At 54.1% G+C, this 17,640-nt stretch overlaps 1 protein-coding gene across 1 annotated transcript; it reads left to right on the forward strand.

Annotated features, from left to right (window-relative positions):
- Positions 1-364: 364 nt before the first annotated feature.
- C3H7orf57 (chromosome 3 C7orf57 homolog) lies at positions 365-17,564 on the forward strand. Its single transcript, XM_045793593.2, has 9 exons — positions 365-456; positions 829-989; positions 4,957-5,142; positions 6,841-6,949; positions 9,732-9,888; positions 12,407-12,504; positions 13,929-14,146; positions 14,936-14,950; positions 16,877-17,564. The coding sequence occupies exons 2-9, from the start codon at positions 935-937 to the stop codon at positions 16,921-16,923; spliced, it is 885 nt and encodes a 294-aa protein (XP_045649549.2). The 5' UTR covers positions 365-456; positions 829-934; the 3' UTR covers positions 16,924-17,564.
- The last annotated feature ends 76 nt before the right edge of the window (positions 17,565-17,640 follow it).

Here is a 17,640-nt window from a genome sequence, read left to right on the forward strand (position 1 = left end):
CGTCCTCTTTTTTAAAAAAATGGATTAAATAAACGGGAGATTGACAAGCAAATCTGTCTAGTTTGTTGTGCTTTGCGGAAACTCCCAGCGGTGGAGCACCTGGGGGAGCAGGAGGCCGGCCCCGCCCCGCCAACAGCGCGGCCCCGCCCCCGACCACAGCTCCCCGCCCCCCCGCTCCGGCCGGGCCCCGGCTCCGCCCCTGCCACCCCGGGCGGTTGACTGGAGCCCGCGCTCCTACCCTGACCCTGATTGGTCGGCCGCGTCACCGCAGGCGTTCCCGATTGGCTACGGGCGCTCCCGCCGCGCCTGCCGGTTGGCCACCCGGCCGTTGCCCGGACGACGCAGGTTGTTAGGGTTCCGCATCCTCTGGTGCTGGGTGGGCTTGGCCCCCAGCCGCCGCGGGTAGAGTCTTCTCAGGTGGTGCGGGCCTCACTCACGGAGACCCTCGACAGGCCGGTGAGCGGGGCAGGGGGGTCAGGGGTCCGGGGCGGGGGGGGGGAGGGGGGCCATCTGTCACCCCGGACCTGGAGAGCACCCGGCCCCCCGCGCGAGTCCCGCCGCCACGCGAAAACCTGCTGCCCAGCTGTGAACCAGCATGGACGTGCCCCTGCTGTGTATCTGGCGTGGATGTGCTCCTGCTGTATACCAGTGTGCATGCCCCCCTGCTGTATACCCACGATCATCTGCTGTCCCCTGTTGTGAATCCGCGTGAACGTGCCCCTTCTGTGTACTCGCTTGCATATGCCCCTGCTGCATGGCTGTGCTTCTGTATACCCACGTGGTCGTGCACACCCTTCCTGAATGATGAGACGCCTGCATACCTGGCAGGTGGAGGTGGGCCGAGAGAGGAGGCCGTCAGAAGTGGCCTCGGCAGCTCAGCCCCGGCGGCGTTCCCTACTCACCCGAGAACACCCGGTCCAGCGTGGCCCCCGGCATGAGGAACACAAGCAAGGAGCTGCACGGCGCAGCGAGCCGCTACGCTCCCTGCGGTGAGTGACACACGGATGGAGTCCCCGTTTGCTCTGAGTCCAGCGTCCTGGTTCTGCGGCGCCTGGGGCAGGGGTGAAACTAACGCGGGATGCCCTCAAAGAAAGCAGCTCCTGGGCCCCAGGGTCAAAGCAGCTTAAAGGGAAATAGGAAAAGAAAAGGAAAACAAACAAACCAACCCAGCTAGTCTTCTTCATGTTCAACAAAAGAAAACCAGGCTTTGTGTCTCTGCTGTTGGAGGATATAGGATCTCTGAAATTGTCTTGTAATAGTTTGACCCTAGGTAAGCCTCAGCTGTTTTCCTGAATGTAAGCACTTCCTTTTTCAGCTGCATCCCAGAGCATTTCACGACCTATCTGCTGCTGGTAATTTGTGCACCCACCAAGTTAACCATGTCTCCGGATTTAAGTGGCTGGACACGGAGAACAAGAATTGGGTGGAGGGTCCTGTGGCGGTGGGGCTTCTCCCTGGGCAGGGTTGGCACAGGGCAGAAGGGAGGGAAGGAGAGCTGGATGCTCTGGTCTGTGTGTGCCTCTTGTCTTGATTCCTCCCCTCGTTGTGAACGTGGGAAGAAAGTCTAGAGAAGGGGGTCTCAGGTGCTCCCCCGGGAGCCGCCGGGTGGGAGCTGGCGGGCACCTGCTGCGCTCACATCCGCTCAGATGTGTAACAGAGCCTGGCCTTCGTCTTCCTAAATGAGCTTGTGATCTAGTCCAGAGCTCTGTCACTGCCATTGGTGACACCGTGGCTGTGCTTGGAACTGGGTGTGTGGTGGGCAGGGGTGCGGTGGCTGACCGGGTCCCCTTCTCCGCCATGGGCTCTCAGCCTGTATGTGATTTCTCCCAGCCTTAGTGGCCTCCCCTGTCTACACGACACCAGTGAACACTGCCAAGGGCCAGGCACTTTTGTACACTGACGTTTAACCTCAAAACAGCCTGACGTGGTATCATTAAGCCCGGTTTATAGACGTGGAAAGGAAAGCACAGAGGTTTAGGAAGCTGCCCGAGGTCACACATCTCACAGGGCCTCTTCTGCCCAGGCTCTGCAAGGCTGCAGCAGCCCAAAGGCAGGAGCATGGCCCAGGCTTGGGGGGCTCCAGGTTAAGTGGGCATAAAACACTGCCTTGTGACTAGAGATCCGACAGCCCCAAAGTCCCTCTCAGCCTGTCTCCTTATTAATAACATCAGGTGCTTATGCAGGTGAGGAGGCAGGGAAGCGACATCAAGAAATGGTGAGGGGCCCCTGGGTGGCCTGGCCGGTTAAGCCTCCAACTGCTGGTTTCCTCTTGGGTCCTGATCTCTGGGTCCTGGGATCGAGTCCTACGCCTGCTGCTGGGCTCATCAGGATGTCTGCTTGACATTCTCTCTCTCTCTCCCTCTGCCCGCCCCTCCATCCCCAATGTGCTCACACACTCTCTCTCTCTGTCAAATAAATAAATAAATCTTAAAAAAAATCTACATGATACCCAGCACTGCTGGTAAAAATGAAACAAACAAAAAGAAATCTACATAATAGTAATTGATCACAGAAGTACTGATAGTAATTGCTATACACGTACTAATAATTTCTAAGTGAGAGAAGCTGCAAGACGGTTCTCATTCCTTTCACCCTGTGCGTGTGTGTGTGTGTGTGTGTGTGTGCGTGTGAGCTCCTCTGCACACAGTTATAAATGCCTGGAGTGCTTCCAGTGCCTGCCCGAAGCTTCCAGTAATGAGAACTGGAAGATACAGTGTTCTCTGTGGATTAATTAGTAATCAAAACACAGAGGAAAAATAAAGCAAGAAGTGCATGCCTTCCCTCTAAGACGGAAAATATTTGAGCTGAATGTGATGAGAGTAGGAAGCTGCTTAGCTCTTCCGCCTAATGCTTAAATTACCTATGAGCTTCTGTCCCATTCTTAAACCTTTCCTAGTGCTGTTTTTTTCATTCTCAAAAGTATAATGTTGATTCAGCTAATTGCTGTCCTTTAGATATTCAAATATTTTGTTATGTTAAATATCATTCATTTTTATGCAGTGAACCCAGCTTTAGCTGGAAGTAGAAACTGGATGGATGTGTAAGCTTTTACCTTTAGAGGACAATTGTTCCTGAGATCCTTGTGTGTTAACATAAGTTAATTTTTTAAAAGATTTTATTTATTTATTTGTTTGAGTAAGAGAGTGAGCAAGGGGAGGGGCAGAGAGAGAGAGAATCTCAAGCAGACTCTGAGCTGAGTGCAGAGCCCAGTGTGGGGCTCGATCCCAGGACCCTGAAATCAGGACCTGAGCTGAAACCAGGAGTCAGACAATTAACTGACTGAGCCACCCAGGTGCCCTCTACGTAAATTAACTTATTCAGTACAGTTTTCTTGTGCTCCCGCCGTATTAGAGTTCTCCAGAGCAACAGAACTAACAGTGCATCTATCTGTCTATCATCTATCTATCTATCTATCTATCTATCTATCTATCTATCTATCTATCTATCATCTATCATGTATGTATCATCCATCTATTGAAAGGTTTATTCTAAGGAACTGGCTCGCACAGTTGTGTGGCTGGAGACCCAGAGAAGAGCTGATGTTACATCTCAAGTCCAAGGGCCATCTGGAGGCAGAAATATCCCCCCGGGGACCTCAGTCTTTTTCTCTTAAGAAAAATATCTTCAACTGATTAGATGAGGCCCACCCACATGATGGAGGGTGATCTGCTTTAATCAGAGTCTACTGATGTAAATGTTAATCTCACCTAACAATATCTTCAGAGAAGTCCGCGTGTCCCTGATCTCTTCCTTCCATGGGATCATAGTGGACACTGATAACTGCAGGGCTGGGGTTCTGCATCCACCTCTCGCTCCCAGCAGGGGCAGGTGTCACAAAGTGGCCTGCAGGGCTGTCATGGATGCCCTCAGCTCCTGTGCCCACTTAGGGGCCCCATGACTCTGCTGATGCCACGTTCACCACATTGCCCATGGTCCCTCTGTCTGTGGGGCACAGAGAAAGGAGGGCGAGGAAAGACAGACAACAGCCTGCCTTCCTCTCCCCTCCTTCATCATTCCGTGTTGCCCCTCCTGCTTATGGGCCCTGCCCACAGAAGCAGAACCCCCTCCATCTGCGCTCATCATACTCCAGCTCTGCGGGACCCACTTGACATTCCCTGAGCCAGACTCAGCCACGTCCCACACCTGTGGCCCGCGGTGGTTTTCCATCACGCCTGGCTGCCCGGTCGAGGTCCTGGCCTCCTTCCGTCTCTTTGCACTTGGGTCCCACTGTGGCTTTAAGCACAGACCGCAGGAGCAGAGGGGTGGGCCGACGGAGGTGTGGGGGCGTCACGTAGGGAGGTCCCCAGATGAGGCTTCCCTGACAGCCCCGGCCTGCCTCTTCCTGCTCCTGTCAGATGTGGGCCGTGCTCCCCAAGGCTGCTGCTTCTGTGGTAGACTGTGTCTCAGCGTCGTCCACGTGCTGAGTTCAGCGGGTCTGGGCCAGCCTCGGTCACATGCACCCCACATAGCCTGCGATGCTGTGAAGGATTTGGGATTTTTCAGGAATGTGTATCCCCGATATATCCAGAAATGCAGGTTACTCCCAGTTCCCTGGAGGAGAGAGAGCACAGGACACACACACACACACACGGGGATTTGGACTCCTTGGAGGAGGCCCTGATGCCGCCGCTTTGGAGCACAGGTGCAGGCTCGGGCAGGGGAACGGCAGGGCCTCGTAGAAGGAGCTCCTCCTTTTGGCGGGCCCAGCGGCTGGCGTGCTCATGGGCTCAGGGGACTGAAGTCTACAAGCTCATTGCAGGTGTTCCAAAGGGGATAGAGGTTTCTTCCATGCTAAGGTCCTGTGGTGATGTCTCCCATACAAATGTCCTGTGGTGACTGCCTCTCTTGTGCTGATGTCCTGTGGAGGCTGAGATGCTCTCCCTGGCACGGCTCTGTTGTAGGCAAGCCAACCTGAAGTCTGTGTAATAAGTTGGCCCTTGGCCTCCTCCTCTCTAGACTGGTATTACCACCTTCCCGTGAAGCGGTCCGACAAGCCCGTGGACGTCCCACCGGCCTCCCAGATCCCGGGCCTCAGTGATCCGAGGGAGCCTCCCAACGGGCACATGCCCGGGCCACGGAGGTACTGGGTAAAAGAAACAGACTCGGAGTACGTGAAGCTCGCGAAGCAAGGCGGCCGGCCCGGTAAGCACCCAACGCCCACCCCAGTGTCTCCGCGGTGTGGGCCGGGGGGGTTGGGTGGTTTTGTCCTCATGCTTGCATGTGAAAATGCCTGTAGCATCTATGAGTTCTGCCCAAGGCCCGTGGACGTCGAGGGTCACGACACAGCCTGGGGTGTGTATGGCCCGCAGGTTGTCTACTTTTTATGGCAAAGACCGAAAAGACCGAAATCGCACACCGTGGCAGGGTCCCCTGCCCCCGTCCCCGTGCTCCAGGCGCAGGGGGTCTCCGGAAGCCGTCCACCTCCCCAGAGAGTCCCTGCCTGCCCTTCTGTGGCCTCGCTGGGGCAACCAGTTCACAAGCTGTTAGAGCGCGGGGTCCTGTGGTTTATGCGCATGGCTCTTGTCCCGCGTATTCGCGTGGCTTTGACACCGAGGCCACAGATGGGTTTCAGTGGCGATGCTGATGAGTGGCCACTTTGGCCCGTGGTTCCAGCGAGAACGTGCTCCCTGCTTGTGCTCATGCGGCTCGCCCATGAGCGCAGGGTCAGGCCTGTGGTAAGGGTTGCTGAGAGCCGCCACTTTCCTGTCCTGTTGCCTGGCTGCCATACTTCCCCAGGACGTTGTCACTGGCGGTGGGAAACAGCACCACAACCCCCGGGCTTGGCTGTTCAAGAGCCCAGAACACACCGTCCCGTTCATCCAAGTCAGGCCCAGGACAGGACCTGCAGTGCTCCTCCACCCTCCTCCCCGCTCCCAGCCTCGGGTTAAGAGAAAGTTCCCGGGAGGACGGGCAAATTCTGGATGGGTTCTGCAAGTTAGATGAGAGGGTGTCATCAGCGCTGACTGCCCGGTGTGGATTCGGGCACTGTGATTACGTTAACACCTGTCTTCCGGAACCTTCTGCCCAAGTCCATGGGGGCAAAGCGGCCTCAGGTCTGCGAGAGGCTTCCAAACTGGCCCCAAACAGCAGTGACAGTGACGATACTGATGAAGGGGGGGAGAAGGGAGGAAGAAATGTAGCAGATGTGAGTCTCTGGGGAAGCTGGGGAAGGAGCATGGGGGCGTTTCCTGCTATTCTTGCAACTTTTCTCTTAGTCTGAAATATTTCAAAATCAAAAGTGAAATAAAATGTTGAACATTTCCTGCGGATGGTAAGAATTCAGTGTCTGCTGGCTCATGAGCAGGCAGAGCCAGACATTCCCGACTCCCTGCCCACGGACACCCTGGGGGTTACGGAAGTCACAGAGCAGGCAGGTGGCCTGGGAGCTGGGTGGGGCTCAGAGAAGAAGGAGCCTCGTGCTTTGTCCCTCTCGGCGGGCTCCAAGACGGGGGCCCTGATTACCATCTCCCCTCACCCACGTCCCCTGGGAACTGGAGGAGCAGCTTGTCCCCAGAATGGCAGCGGATGTATGGGGGTTGTTGAGGGGGCCGCCAGCAAGCAGCCTCCCGGAGACCGGAGGACTTTTGTCCCCACAGAAGTCACCCTGGAATGGTGGACGTCGGCTTGCACGGATGCCATATCAGTAGCAGGGCAAGCTCTGGGCGCGGGGGAGCACGAAGGTTGCCCCTCCCAAACACCACGCAGGACCTGCCCATCCCAGCCTGTGCACCGGGGGGCGGGGCCCAGAGCTGACCCTAGGAGAAGTCCCAGTCCCCGCTTTATGGTAAGCTGCCTGCTACCCGTGCTGTGTGCTCACCCCGGCGTCTTTTTGGCTTTGAGATCTGTTGAAGCACTTGGTCCCCGGGACCAGGAAAGGCTCCCCCGTGGCCTACTCCTTGCCGGACTGGTACACCCACCACAGCAAGCCGCCCACGGCCGATCAGAGACAGTGAGTATCGCGAGGCCGCCTCGCTCGTCTTTACAGAGAGATGGGTAGCTCACACTGCGTTTAAATTTTTTTAAAAAAGATTTTATTCATTTATTTGAGAGGGAGAGCAAGAGAGAGAGAGAGCAGAGAGGGAGAGGGACCCCGAGATCATGACCTGAGCTGAAGGCAGACGCCCCCAGGCGCCCCTCACTCTACATTTTAAATCTGCAGATCTTGGTTGGGGATGCTGAGACTGGTACCACAGCCAGCAGTGGGTCAGGGGTGCAGCAAAAGGGATCCCAGCACAGGGGTCCCAGGGCTGGGCCTCTGGGGCTGCTTAGGGGACACGGCTTCAAGCTTTGTCCAGTGTTTCCAAGGCCGGTGGCCGCATAGGCCTCCTAGAAACCAGCAGCCGGCAAAGCGTTCCTCGCCCTGAAGGGCGCAGGGGCCCCGCGAAACCAGAAATGCAATTCCAGAAATCCCAAGTTCCTATGGTGATTACAGAGCTGTGGGGAGCCACCGTCCCCCAGAAAGTCTGCAGCGCCTATGAAATTCCTGTGTTTGGGCATGCGCACTGTAGCCTCCACACCCCCTCTCTCGGACTGGGGAGCAATGGGAAAAAACCACTTCCAGTGGCTTCCGGGTGGGGCTTGGGATGCAGGAGCAGTAATTTGTGTCTGAGCTGTCACCCCTGGTCCCTGGAAGGCTCTGCCTGTGGTCACATGTAGATTTGTCCTGGGGGTTCCTGTCCCCTTGTAATTTAAAGCTTACACTCGGCCAACACAGCTGACCTCTGATTTGAGCAAAGCAGAGAGGAGAGAGAAGGGGGTGGGAGAGAGCTTGCAAGCCCCAGGGGGAGCTTCCAGAGACCCCAGTGCCACATAGGACCGGCGGGGCTGGGTTTCTGCTCTCTCTATCCATCCCGTGGCCTGTCCCTTACCGGGACACGAGGCCAAGGGGTGCCCAGCCGTCATGTGGCTGCGTGAACACTGAGCTTCCTTGAGGCCTCTGCAGAGCCCAGGAGACGGCTGCTCCAGCCGGGCCCGAGTCCGTGGACAGGGCGTTCTGGGAAGGTCAGTAGACACGTCCCCCTCCCTTCCTCCTGACCACGTGGACTACCCCTCCCACTGTGTCCCTGGCTGTCCCCGTCCCAGGTGGGGAAGCAGGGAGCACGGCTGCCCCTCTCATCCGGCATGTCCCTGTCAATCTTCCAGGCCTCCTGGTGGCGTTCAGAGGGCGTGGGGGTAGGAGGTATCGAGAGAAAGGTTGGGAGCCCAGGAGCTGCAGTGGAAATTGTCCCTTCCATCGTGAGTTCCAGCCCTTCCTTCCGGTCTCTGGGGTCTCTGGGGCTTTTTCCTGCCCACAGAGAGCCCTAAACATAGGAGGGCTGGCTCCGCCGCCCCCACAGTGAAGCAGGTGGAGCCTCCCCTGTGGGCTTCTCTTCCTGGGCATTGGGGTCACATCCCTAGCCTGCATTCCCAGCCTCTGACCTCTGCTCCTGGCCTCTCCTCCACCTTTCTCAGGGGCCTCCAGCCTGCCTCCTTCCTCCCTCCATGTCAGGGGCAGTGGGAGCCCCTTTTCTCTCTGTAGGATCCCTTCGGCATCCCTCCATTCCCCTGCTCGGAGCAGGCCAGACTTGGTCAGGCGATGCATCCTGGAGGGCTGACCTTCCCCTCCCTCCCCTCCCTTCCTACCTCCCCCCTCCCCTCCCCTCCCCTCCCCCTCTCCCTCCTCCCAGCTGCTGGCCCGTCCATGCCCCTCAGTGCTGCCAGGATAAAGTCCCAGCCCTTAGCCTTTAGCCCTTGGGCAGTGTGGGGAGTGGAGACATAGGAGAATGCAGGCAGGTGCACATCCCTCCACCCGCCCCCCAACCCCTGCTCCAGGCCTGAGTGTTTTCCAGTGGAGACAGGAAACCAGGCTGGAAGTTGAAGTACCACATTAAAAATGACCATCAGGGGCACCTGGGTGGCTCAGTCAGTTGAGCGGCTGACTTAGTTTCAGCTCAGGTCATGATCTCGGGCTCATGGGATCGAGCCCTGTATCAGGCTCTGCACTTCGTGCACAGTCTGCTTCGGATTCTCTCCCTCCCTCTCCCTCTGACCCTCCCCCTGCTCACATGCTCCCCACCCCCCATCTCTCTCTCTCTCTAAATATAAATAAATAAAATTGTTAAAAAAATGACCATCAGATAGAAAACAGAAAAAGGGTATTATTGTTATTAAATGACCATGTGAAATGGTAAATGTTGAGGGGGATCTAGATATTTTAAGAGGACAAAGTAGTAGGTGATATCATAACAGAAATAGTTTATAATTCATCTGCTTCAATAATTCATGATTTAATGTACTCTCATTTTACTGAGAATGACACCCTGTGATTTCTGACTTGGCCTCCTGATTCTGGGACGCAGGCCCCAGGACACATTAGTTGTTCATTCTGTGGAGGGAGGAGGGATGGTCTGCAAGAGCTGGTGTGGGAGGAGGGAAAGGGGTGGTGTTTACTATGTGAAAGCAGGGAGAGGGAGGAGGGGGGGAGGAGGGAGAGGAATAGGAAGGATGGAGGAGAGAGGGGGAGGGAGGGGAGGACCTCAGAGGGAAGGGAAAAGAAGAGGGTGGGAGGAAGGAGAGGAATAGGAAGGATGGAGGAGGGAGCGGAAGGGAGGAGGGAGGGGAAGAGGGAGAGTGGAAGGAATAGGGAGGAGGGAGGGGAGGAAGAAGGATGAAGGAGGGAAGAGGAGGGAGAGAGGAGAAGGGGGAGGGGAGGAAGGGGCATTGGGTTGGATCTCTCCCACCTGCCTCTGCAGGGTCCCTGCCATCTCCATGCCTGATTACATGGTTTACGAAGAGTTCAACCCTGATCAGACCAATGGTAACTATGAGTCCAGAAGAGGGCCTTTCGACTTTGACGTGAAAACAGTTTGGCAAAGGGAGGCAGAGGAACGCGAAAAGGAGAAGAAAAAGGTGATGGGGGCCGGTCTGTGTCACTGTGCTTGCCATTCCCTGAATAAGCTGACACTGGGTCTCTTGTCCCTGCAACACTGCCATGGCTCTGTGTTTTTATTGTTTAAAAAGATTTATTTATTTTAGAGAGAGAGTACACGTGTGGGAGGGGAGGGGCAGAGAGAGTCTCAGGCCGACTCCCCGCTGAGCAGGGAGCCCTACACAGGCTGGGTCCCAGGACCCTGAGATCAGGACCTGAGCCGATACCAAGAGTCGGCCGCCGAACCCACTGAGCTCCCCAGGCGCCCCGGTTCTGTATTTTAAATTTGAATCTACTGAAAGGCAAAAGGCCATGATAATATTACTTCTTTCTTTTTATGAGTACTGACTCTATGAGGTAAGATTACCTTGTACTAAGTGAGTTTTAACTAGTTAATGCTTACCTAGGGCAGCCTCGGCCTGCCCCTTCTCATTCAGCACGTATAGGAAGGACATCTTATATTTACCCATTATTCAGTCTCTAAATGTGTCTACTGTATTTAAGTACTTAAGTGAAGATTTCCCTGGAATACTCTGTATTGATAATAAGGGAAGAGAAGATGATGCTTTTCTCTGTACAAACCTCTAGGGGGGTATTGGACCACCAAGGAGCAGCTGGCTTCAAAAGGAGAGGCTTGTTTGGGGATTTTTATTTTATCTTATTTTTAAAGATTGTATTTATTTCAGATAGAGAGCAAGTGAGAAAGCACGAGCAGGGGGAGGCGCAGAGGGAAGAGGGGCAGAGGGAGAGGGACAAGCAGACTCCCCACTGGGCAGGGAGCCTGATGCTGGACTCGATCCCAGGACCCTGGGATCATGACCCGAGCGGAAGGCAGACGCTTCACCGACTGAGCCCCCCAGGCGCCCTGGGGATTCATCCTCTAAAAGAGCAACTAGGAACTCGAGGGCCATCTCTAGTTCGTGGCCGTGTGGGACGGGATGTCTCGATTCGAAGGCCTTCCAGTCCCCAGGCTGGAGCCCCACTGTCCGGGGCTGAGCATTGCCCACCGAGCCTCCAGCACGGGGTCTTTGTTCTTGGGACACAGGGAGGGAAACCGTGGGTTTCCTGGGCTGAACCATCTGTGCCTGACTCCCAGGCTTGGCTCCTCGGTGTCCTGCTTTGAGGAGAAACGCTGGTTTTGGGGATGCTGCAGTTGGACAGCAGGGAGAAAGTCAGGGTCTGCCACGGGCTGTCTGGTCCTCCTCAGAACAGCCCCAACCTCCAGCCGTGGCTCTGGCCGTGGCGCCTCTGCGCGCTCAATGCAACGGACTGTTTTTAGGACCAGGTCCGTGTCTTGGTGATACGTAAGTGCCGACCACGCTGTCGAGCGACAAAGGGGGTGTTTGGGGGTAGCACAGCCACAGTACACATCTAGGGGCCCTGTGAAATGCTGATGCTGTACCAGCCCCCAAGCCCGTGGGCTCTCCGAGCCACGGACCGAAGCTGTGTGCCGCTGAACCCGGGGCAGGGAGCGAGGCCGGGCCGGCCGCCGTGCTTCAGGAGGCCGTGGCCGACAGGTTGTGGTTTAAGACACCACCACGGCGGATGGTTGAGTTCCAGGAGCGAAGTGTGGATGCCAGCCAGGAGGTGTGGGCACCCCGTTGGGGGGCTCGGATAGGCCGGATGTATCTTCATCACCCGCTTCTGTACCCAGCGAATTGCACAAAACCAGGGGGAGTTCTTGTGTTATTTTCTTCTCGTGTCCCACGGGACCTTTGGCACAACCGGAGTGTGAACCTGAACGTGGCTGGACGCGTGCACAATATTAAGCTAGGATTTGACATGTGTCCATCCCTAGCCTCTCCTGAGGGCCTGGCTATCCTGCCCCGTGTCCCCCAGGACCCCCATGACTGGGCCTCAGGGAGCAGAGCTGGGACATAGAGCTTCCCCAGCTCTGGTCCTTCACTCAGCACATGGCAGACACGGGACCATATTTAGGGCAAAACGTTCCCCGTGGATGACAAACATTGTGGGGTCACACTCGCCTCCGGGGTGACTGGGCTGGAGCGGGTCTCCCTTTCTGAAAGACCACCTTCTCCCCCTGTAAATGCCTGCAGTACCTCCGTGGGCTCTGTGTGCTTGCTCGGTTTTTTGCTTTTTGTTTTTTTTCTTCTGTTTTCCTGTAGCATTTTCCCCGTTTTGTTTCGCTGTAACTGAGATGCAGGAAATCCGCATTCTTACTGAGCACTGATCTGCGGGTGTCGACAAGTGCGTAGCCACCAGAGCCACGAAGGCACAGAGCTATTCCATCGCCCCCAAAGTTCCGAGCCCCTTCGTAGCGAGGCCGAGCTGCTGCCGGGGCATCGTGGGTCATGTCTGGGGCGTGACTGTGGCATGGGATGCTTGCTGAGCTGCGTTTTCCTATGGTTTTGGCCTAGAGTCATGACCCCGCCCCAGGGTCGTCCTGTCCCATGTGTCCTGTCCCTTGTCTGGGACTGTCCTCCTTCAGCGTCTGAGCTTCTGTCCCTCAACCATGGTTCTGTGTGCTTCCTCGCACAGGTGAGGCTCCCAGCCATTAACTCAAAGTACCTGAGCAAAGTGGGGACCCCGCTCGGCCCCAAAGACCCTGCAGGAGGCAAACTCTCCTTTCCTCCCATGTAAGTACATGGGTAGTGCCCATGCATCTGGGGCGGGCTTAGCTTTGGGCTTTTTGGTACTCCGTCTGGGGGACAAAGGGACAGTAATGACGACAAGGTGCTGGGCTGATGGCAGCCTAAGGATGCCCACTTCCCTTGAACACGTTTTGGTGATGCGACTTTGATGGCACACCCTCGTGGCCCAGCCTCCTCCCCTGGTGTCTATTGTGTCCCCGTGGGGCACAGCTGTCCTCCCTCCGTGTCTGTGCCGTGCGGGCGCCAAACTTCTCCAACCAGCTGCTCTGCCCCCATGAGCCTGTGTCCTGCGCAGGACACCCCCGTGGGGACCCTGTCCTCGCCAAGACTTGTTATTTATTTATTTATTTATTTATTTATTTATTTATTTACTTATTAGAGAGAGAGAGAGCACAAGCATGGGGAGGGGCAGAGGGAGAAGCAGACTCCCCACTGAGCAGGGAGCTCGATGTGGGGCTTGATCCCAGGACCCTGAGATCATGACCTGAGCCGAAGGCAGACCCTTAACCCAGTCGCCCCAGATAATCTTTTTTTTTAAATTTATTTATTTAAATTCATTTTTTAAAATTTTATTTATTGAGTCATCTCTACACCCCACTCTGTGCCCCAGTTCGTGGGGCTCGAACTCACGACCCCAAGATCAAGAGTCATGTGCTCCACCAACTGAGCCAGCCGGGCGCCCCCGCAACAGATAATCTTTAATGTCAAGGAAGAGCTAATCAAGAAAGTGACCATTTGGTAAAGAAATGGTAGAATCCAAGCAACCGATTACCACCCAGGGAAGGGCGGTGTTTTGTGAAGACGGCGTCCCCGAGAAATGCAGCATTATCCTCTAATTGGCGGTCATGAGCAAAGGTTTTAGAAACAACTAAGCAACTCCCGGGGAGCAAGGGGCAGTGCCCGGCTGGCTCCGTGGGAAGAGCGTGTGACTCTTGATCTTGGGGTCGTGAGTTCGCACCCCACGTTGGGTGTAGAGATGACTTCAATAAATAAATAAATAAAATGAAGTTTAAAAAAATGGAGAGAGGGCGCCTGGGGGGCTCAGTCGGTTAAGCGTCTGCTTCGGCTCAGGTCAGGATCCCAGCGTCCTGGGATCAAGTCCCGCATCAGGCTTCCTGCTCGGCTGGGAGCCTGCTTCTCCCTCTCCCTCTGCTCCCCCTCCTTGTGCTCTCTCGCTCGTGCTCTCTCTCTCTCAAATAAGAAAATAAAATCTTTAAAAAAATTTTTTTAATAAAAAATTTTTTTAAATGGAGAGAGGGACATTGAGATTGAAAGAGAGAAAAATATCTCCCTTATGGTTTAAGGGACAATAACGCCTCTCAATTATTATCAGCACACCCGCTGAGACCTGGTCTGGACTATCATTAACCTTTGTACTGTGGTTTGACGTTCATTTCTCTCTTTTTGAGGCCTGGTCAAAAAGCCAGTTCACCCACAAACTTTTCCAAACTTATCAGCAATGGGTATAAGGATGAGTGGCTACAGCAGCGAGCTGACTCAGAGAAGAGGACCCCGCAGACCTCCAGGGCGGCCCCCCCATCTCCGTCCACACAAGAGCCCGAAGAGAGCCAGGATGCAGGGTCGGACCCAGACCCGGAGATGCCTGGGGGCTCCGAGGACGGTCAAGGTGAGGTGCACCCCGCAAACCGTGTTTGCTGAGGCTTCTGTTCTTGGCGATTTCTTGTCTCATTTGGGTCTCCCACGGAGTCATCTACAACCCATGGAAAACCCTACAGAAGTATGGTGCCCACAGCGACCCAGAAGGATCATATCTGCTTCGCTCTCCTCTTTCTTCCTGTGAATAGCGACAGTCATGATCTCCGTGGCTTTACGTTTTCCTTTAACTGTCAAAATCTCTGATACTCCATCGGATATACCAAGCAAGTAAGACACCAAGTCATACCAAGTGTACGGGAGCCTCGCCCCTCCGATGCGAGAACCCCTGTTTCCCTGGCTGGCCCCCTCTGGGCAGCTTCATAAAAAGCCCTCGGTTCTGTAAGCAGAACTCGCACTTCAAACTTGAAATTATTCTGTCCTCCACATGCCATGCATTTGTCAGCAAGGGCTCTGCCCGCCTTGCCCGTCCAGCCCTTACCCTGGTGGTCGCCGCCCCCGAACGACCCCAGCGACGGCGGTGGTGTCCATGTCCTGCTCAGCGCCCGCCCCACGCTGACCCTGCCGCTCTGTCAATGACGTGTCCTGTTTCCATGGTCATGACAGATGCGTGACGAGTTCACGCTCCCTGTCGCTAAGAGGTGCGCCTGTGAACATTTCCACGCTGCTTGTGTTCCGTGGCTGCTTGTTTTAAGCGATACAGCCTTTCAGTCATTTTAAGTAATTATTAGAAGTATTATTCGCTTAGTGCCGACTCCGTTTTGTTCAATTGAACAGCTCGTGTGCTTGTTCTTTATTACAGATGCTTCTCCTCCAAGTGAGTATTTCTAGAGGCACTCTCCGCTTCCAAATATGGAAAGTGTCTCACACACACGCATCGATGGACATAGTCAAGTACGAAGCCGATGCCACTGGGCAGCCCGAGACGTCCTTCCCCAAACTGCATGTATTCTAACCACAAGCCGGAGCCAGCTGTGCTTTTAAAAATTAGAGTCTGGGGGCATCTGGGGGGCTCAGTCGGTTCAGTGTCCGACTCTTGGTTTCAGTTCAGGTCATGATCTCAGGTTCGTGAGATCGATCCCCGCATCCGGCTCCCTGCTCAGCGGGGAGTCTGCTTCTCCCTCTCCCTCTGCAGCTCCCCCTGCTCATGCTTGCTCTCTCGCTCTCTCTCTCAAATAAATAAATGAAACCTTTAAAACAAATTAGAGTCTTAGAAACACAATTTGGAGGTAGCAAGAGAAGGACCACGCACCTCAGTACAGGATTACTTTATTCTCTAATTACGCGTATTACCCAAGGTAAGACGTACGCTGGGTTAGTTCAGAGACGCGCACCTTATTATGCACCGTGACAGATGCGGGTTTCAGGAATGGAGCAGGAATGACAGCACCATGGAGGGAGGGGATCTCCAGCCCAGCACCTCACGTGCCACGGGCGCAGACGCTCCCCGCCCCCAACACTGCAGGAAGCTTAGCATGATATTTCTGCACTGCCTTAAGCAGGTGGAATTTACTTTACCATCAATGAAATGTATGACCTAATCAAGGAGTTATCATTTGACATTAGTGTAAGTTTATAAACTTCCTATCAGGAAAGGAATCATTGCATGTGTTATGTAATTCATGTGTTTAAGTTAGTGAAACTTGGGGCGCCTGGGTGGCTCTGTCGGTCGAGGGGCCGATTCTTGGTTTTGGCTCTGCTCGTGATCTCAGGGTTGTGAGATGGAGCCCTGCCGTGCGGTCCGTGCTCAGCGCGGAGTCTGCTTGAGATTTGCCCTCTCCCTCTGCCCCTCCTGCTCCTGCAGCTCTCTCTCTAAAATAAAGAAATCTTTGAAAATAAATAAATAAGTGAAGCCATCTTGACCTGAGAGGAACAGAAAGGCTGGGAAGCAGCAGAGCCCCTGTAACGGAGCAGGATCTGCACGGGGCTGGGTGCACCTGCTTCCATGCTCTGGGTAGCTGAGGGGTCCCCACGGAAGCTCCCAGCTCCCAGCCTCACTGGAATTTCCCAGAGGCCTTGTGCTCTTCCCTTCTGTTTCCTGTTCCTTCTCCTGCCCGCCTTGGCTTTTAACGTGATCTGCAAGGACAGCCAACCCAGAGCTTGCCTTTTCCATCTGGCTGGAAAGAGCTCGCGCTGACAGCCTGGTGCTGCCCCTTTCTCAGCCGGTCTTCTTATGGATCCTTGTTTCCCTCCTTGAGACACAGGATTGCTTTTTTCTTTTTTCTTTTTTTCCCTTACTGCAACTTTTGCTGCCGATCTCGGTGTTTTTGGCATGCCAGAAAGCTGGCCCGTAGCCACTGGCCCAGATTTCTAGTTTGCAAGAGCCAACACTGATGACGGTGCCCAGGACTCGGTGTGGAGACAGGAGCCATGCGGTGACCTCTGGGGCTGCGGAGGCGCAGGGACCCTGAGACCCCCTCCCCTCCCCTTCCCGCTCAGCACACTGATGTCCCTGTCAAGGGTGCTTCCAGCATGCGCAGGCACAGCCCAGAGTTTGGCCTGGGCCCCTGCCGTTCTAGCTGTGCACAGGTATTGATGGAGGGTCCCCAGGTATGAAACAGGCGGGCAGGTAGGACCGTGCGTTACATTTTTATGTAGACTTCAGGAGTAGTCCTGAAAAATAAGGATAGAAATATGCGCTCTTTGTTCCTTAAAATTAATAGGTAAAAGTTCTTGATTTGTAAAAAAATGTCGTCTTTATGTCTCTTTCACCATCAACCCATCTCTTCCCTTGGCATTACAGGAGGAACCCCATCTCCATCAGCATCCACGCCAGGAGAGCTCAACTAAACCCCCCGCTAATATGCACCTAGGATCACTTTCTGATGGCCGAATAGGATCGGACGACACGACTGCTATACTTATGGGGCTCCTGCTCTATTTTATGAACATAGATTCTTATGCGATAATTTATCTTAGAGCCAATTTGACATCACTGTTGCATAGATGGTACAAGTGTTGGGCGTTGCTTCGTGTATCTCTCTGGGACGTGAAGCACCGAGCCTCGCTGGTCTGGGATGTCCCAGTGTCTTGGAACCATCCACTTCCTCCCCATCCCACCATCATCTGATGTGCGAGTCTCCGTTCGTGGCATTTCGATTACGATCAACTATTTAGACTCTACCGAGAAACTCAACATCTTTTCCTTTATTTGGTTCTGTAATCTTTGTAGAAATAATTTTTTCTGTTTCAAAAAAATTTAACTCCAGAATATTGTGTCATAGTTTATACTAAGAAAAAGATTGATTTATTATGCCTTAAGGTTGTAAGCATTTAATGTAAAAGCATGGTAGCATTTGCCGGTTTAAAATGTTTGCTAATATTTTTTGCATAAACTGAAATTCATAATATTACACATTTATTATTTTGTATCATTTAGGTAAAACTATGCTTAATTTTAACATTTAATTTAGTAGTCTTAACAAAAATTTTTAAATAATCAGACTGAATTTTCTTATTTTATAAATTTTGCTACGTTTGTAACTAATTAGCATGACAATGTAGTTT

This window comes from Ursus americanus, chromosome 3 (genome assembly GCF_024610735.1).
Source record: "Ursus americanus isolate L20-20 chromosome 3, mUrsAme1.1.p, whole genome shotgun sequence".
Classification (NCBI taxonomy): domain Eukaryota; kingdom Metazoa; phylum Chordata; class Mammalia; order Carnivora; family Ursidae; genus Ursus; species Ursus americanus.